This window comes from Belonocnema kinseyi, chromosome 9 (assembly GCF_010883055.1).
Source record: "Belonocnema kinseyi isolate 2016_QV_RU_SX_M_011 chromosome 9, B_treatae_v1, whole genome shotgun sequence".
Taxonomy (NCBI): Eukaryota; Metazoa; Arthropoda; class Insecta; order Hymenoptera; family Cynipidae; genus Belonocnema; species Belonocnema kinseyi.
The window spans coordinates 33,978,675-33,983,243 of NC_046665.1; the positions used below are offsets into that span (position 1 = coordinate 33,978,675).

The window sequence follows — 4,569 nt, forward strand, 5'->3', positions numbered from 1 at the left end:
AAAAAAGTCGTAAACTTTCAAATAAAGACTGTATTTCATAGATTAATTTAACAAATTCACAATATTAATATTCTCATGAATATTCGTAAATTTTATGAAAAAATGATACATATTGATTTTTTTTTTAATTCTTATAAGTTGCTACACACTTCTGTAAATTTTACGACTTTCTTTTATCATGTTGGATCCTAGGGTAGATTCCAGGAAACAAATTATTAAAATATCTGAATAAGTTTACAAAATACTGTGGAAACTCTCGTCTAAACTTAAACCAAAAACTTTTTAAAATATTAATTATTTTCACAATTATTGACATTTCCGAAAGACATTGAAATTTGGCGTTTTCTTACAATATCTTTTTATATCTATAATTTCCAACAGTAGTTTATACAGTAAAAGTGAAATCTAAATAGATAAGGCATAATATAGGTAATTCTCACAAGTTTTTTTTACCAAGTATGAGTCTTTTTTGAAGTTTTTCTCAAATTGAAGGAAACTGTTCAGATCATTGTTAGGCATATCATCAATATTCCCTTCCTGCATGATTTGTTGAATATGTCCAGAGTTCCCAGTGGCAGCAATAACTGCTCTAGTCTTCTCAGCCTTTTCCCGAATTCTGTATTCGATACTTCTCTTCATGGACTCGAAGAATGACTTTGATGTCGGAATTTCAGATGCTTAAATAGATATAATTTATTTATCGATCATACATTTTAAAAGACAAACCTTCAAAAATAAAGGACCCCGCACGAAATAGATAGGAAAAAGGTCTCGAGGGATTTGTCTGTAAGTATATTTCGTAGATTTTGACAATACAAGCAAAAAATATGTGGGGCTAAACTTGATCCTATGATTACTGTCGCCAAATATGTACGTTTTTTGTTTTCATTACCGAAATCTACTAAATATCAAAGAGTTACAGAAAAATCCATGAAGACCTTTTTTCCATGTATTTGGTGCGAGGTCATTTCTTTCTATTTTCCAATTTTTCTCATTCTAGTCACCACCTTAATACAATAATTTTCTTTTTAGAATATACCTGTGAGGCCACATGTTGGGCACGGCTTGTTTATGTTTCTTCTGCTGTGTAAATTGAAAACGAAAATTAGAAGATTGAAAGTTGAATTTTTTTGAAAACATGTGTATAATAAAAATGTTACCTTCTGCCCTTTTGTTGTGTTTTATTGGCTTTGGAGAAGCATAAGTCTTCTTTTTTGTTTTCGGATTTAGTGCTTTATTTTGTTTTGAGTGAACAGAGGTGACTCCTAAATCTGAAAAGAAAGAAAAATTTGATATTTGTAACTTTTTCTTTGTCCTGAAATTCTGTTAGGTTTTTAAAAAAAATTGCACCCCCCCATTTCTAACTTTTATTTTCTTCTCCTTCCGATGATAAGATCTAAAGAGAATCTGAGTTCTGAGATTTACCTGTTGAAGTCTTGCGTCTTTTGGGTGACGGATTTGGTGAGCTCGAAATAACATCATCTTGATTCATCCTTGAGGTGTGCTCTAAAGGAAATATTTAATACTAGCTTTAAAAAAACAGAAAGATCAAGATTTTTAATTTTAAAAATTAACATTTTTCACTATCTTACTTTTAGACTTTTGAAAGGTTTTGTTCCTTTTAAACGACGGTGATGAAGATGATACATTACTATCAACGCCTGATTTATCTTCTTTATCAGGATAAATGGACAGTAAAGTATCCACGTAATCTATTTCGAAGAAAATTAAATAACATTAGGAACACAAGAAAGGAAACGAACGAAAGTAAATTTAATTAAGTGTCCTGTAAGTCCTCCATGTTCAAAAAATTGATTCAAAATAATTGAATTTCGTTGACACTCTATCAAATTTACCAAATACACGATTAAATTTGATGGAGATTTTTGAAGAAATTCATATTATTCCTATCAAATCTAATCACAATTTTCCAGCAAGGCTCACTTTCCATCTATGAAATCCAATGGTGAAATCCATTTGATTGCGTTTGGCGTCAAAGTGCTGAAAATAACGATAGAAACATTGTTACTCAATGAAGAGCTGTAGAGCGTTAAGTTCAATACTTTTGAGTCAACTGCAGTCAAACGCATTTCACTATTAGACTCAGCGTCCTCCAAAACCCAAGGGCCACTAAGCATCTTATTGACATTAGCAGATTGACTTTTTGGAATTTTTTAATGTAGCCCTTTAAAAATATTTATTAAATTTATTTGTATCTAAAAGAATTTACCGTCTCTTTTTTTTTGCACCTGAACTTGCGTCATTTCTTTCAAATGGCGGAATATTTCCTAATGAACTTTCAAGTTCGCTTCCACTCAGATTTAGAGGATCTTTCTCGTCTTCTGAACTATCGTGTTCATCAATGTTACTAGTCTGAATTGTCGCTTCAGAAAACGCTCTTTGTAGCCGCCTGAAACCTTGCTGATAGTCTCCTAATTCGTAAGAAGTAAAACTTCTAAAAAAATCGATATATTTTTTTTAATCTACATCTCAATACCTAATACTTACGAGCATCTTTCACAATAGTAACTTTAAAATTTTTCCATGAAGCTCCAGGTTCAGAAGAAGTTCTAGTTAACTCATTTACTTTGTGATAGTCAGATTTATCAGGATATTTGCAGTAAAATGCATCATCTTGCTTGTAAATCCAGGTAACGGGTACCAGATCAATGCTTTGTTTTCCAGTTTTAGTTTTCTTATCGAATTTAATTACAACATGAGTCGTCGTTTCTTTATTAAAATCCATACTTAAATTTCGCTACAACAAACAATAACATTGCTCACGTTTAATGTGGAAAATTTAATCTTTTTCAATAATTCTTCGCGAAACAGAGTTATTTACGAAGTACGAAGAAATGTGATTGCGAAAGTATTGTTCTCGTTTTCAAAGAGCACACACTTTTTCGGATATTTTTTATACTAACGACCTTTTCTCTTCGCGTTATTTGACCTAGTTTCATAATTCCGACTTGAGTTGATTTACAGGGATATTCAGAGACATCAGTCACTGTTTTAAATGTGAAACCACAAAAAAAAATGTTATGCCTTTGTCTTCTGATCTTCGTTATTCTAAAAATTGCATTGTTGTTCAATTGTACTACGCTCTCAGGTTTTGATGTACTCAGCGTGACTCCACGCAAAATGACAGTCTTTAATTCTTCTTCATGCTCATGTGAAACGACTGGATTAATTATCACATCCTTTTTTTTGTGAATAGCGTTTTTTCTTGACATTTTTTGGCTTGCTTTTTCTTCAGATATTCTTCTGATTAACTGTTCCAATGGTTTTCCGTTGTCTCGAATTTTTCGTTTGATATCACCAAGTTTATTTTCAAACGGAAATGCAGAAATTTGAGACAGAGACATCTTCGTAAATTCAACATTATCTGCTACATGAATCAAGTTATAGCTATTAATAACTTGAGAATCTGGGCCATAAAATGTGGGTAGAAGTTTAAAGAATTTCCTTAATAGTTCTCTAGCATAATTGGCATTTTTAAACAGCTAAATCTGGATCGCAAAGGACTCTGCACGCAACTACAAGAAGAAGAAAATGTCGGTACATTTTCTTAGATAAAACCTTACGTAGTACCAAAGCCCCACAATAATGTAAATATAAACGAAATTGCGTTGCTTTCCACTGGCTAAATTCGTCTATATTCAATGTTTTTCTTTGGAATTCTGTAGGTATGTATTTTGTAAATATTTTCAAAATAGAATTTAGTACCTTTATGTCCCGCTGATGAAGCTTACATCTGCGATTAATTTGCTTCTTTGTTCCAAACAATTGATGTAGAATCCATCTCATGATTCCTATATACAGCAAATGCATAGAATCAAAAAAAAACGGACTTAATTGGGTCAAAGTTCGGTATATCCAGCAACGGTGATCTAGCTTCTAAATGGTGCTGCTTTTGTTTTCTTTTCCTAAAAGAACTTTTAGTGCGAAGCTTGGAATTCATAGTAGGATAGACTCTTCGTCTATTCTTTGTTGAACGCCTAGTTTCGCAACGCTCACAAGCGTAAAAGCCACCATGACCCTTGCACTTTTTAAGAAACGATATTGCGGGTGTATCACAGGAAAATCCAAGAACTTTTACCTTAAATGTTTTTTCCCGAATACTTACATCATTTGTAACTAAAAAACTTAATTCTGTGACAAAATCTTGTAGGAAGTCATCTACTTTTTGGGGTTTAGAGTCACCGCTAAATACAGCAACAATAAATGGTTTTGAATCGTATTTATTGTGTTGAATAAGTCCCAAGTTAGTCCAAAATTGTTGACTTGAATTCCTATATAACGGCAAGCCATCAACATTAAATAATAAACTGATTCTATCTTCAGCGTATTCTTCGTCAAGATTTTCTTTTAAATTTTCTTCTATTCCGAAATATACATAAGATCCATTTGTCTTCTTTGATGTTTTCATAACTTTTATCTTTTTACTAGACTTCGTGCGCTGCAAAGTACGAGGGTAGTTCAATAAATCCTTAGAATGACCAACAGATGGCGCGCGAATCGCTCCAAATAATCTGTTTTCAGTCAGCACCACTCCCGACTAGATATATG

General features: G+C 32.3%; 1 protein-coding gene across 1 annotated transcript; it reads right to left on the reverse strand.

Moving 5' to 3' along the window:
* Positions 1 to 562: 562 nt before the first annotated feature.
* LOC117179743 lies at positions 563 to 2,333 on the reverse strand. Its single transcript, XM_033371804.1, has 6 exons — positions 2,231 to 2,333; positions 1,593 to 1,712; positions 1,426 to 1,506; positions 1,161 to 1,271; positions 1,040 to 1,083; positions 563 to 677 (listed from the first exon to the last, which is right to left on the reverse strand). Exons 1-5 carry the CDS (start codon positions 2,262 to 2,264, stop codon positions 1,070 to 1,072), a joined length of 360 nt encoding a protein of 119 aa, XP_033227695.1. The 5' UTR covers positions 2,265 to 2,333; the 3' UTR covers positions 563 to 677; positions 1,040 to 1,069.
* Positions 2,334 to 4,569: the final 2,236 nt, after the last annotated feature.

What these genes read in the sequence shown, in the direction of transcription:
- LOC117179743 (XM_033371804.1), bottom strand. Translation starts at nt 2,264, where the DNA reads ATGACGCAAGTTCAGGTGCAAAAAAAAAGAGACG. An exon ending in GGTGCAAAAAAAAAGAGACG is followed by an intron (nt 1,713 to 2,230) that starts GTAAATTCTTTT and finishes TCTTCGAAATAG; the next exon opens with ATTACGTGGATACTTTACTG. An exon ending in AACCTTTCAAAAGTCTAAAA is followed by an intron (nt 1,507 to 1,592) that starts GTAAGATAGTGA and finishes TATTTCCTTTAG; the next exon opens with AGCACACCTCAAGGATGAAT.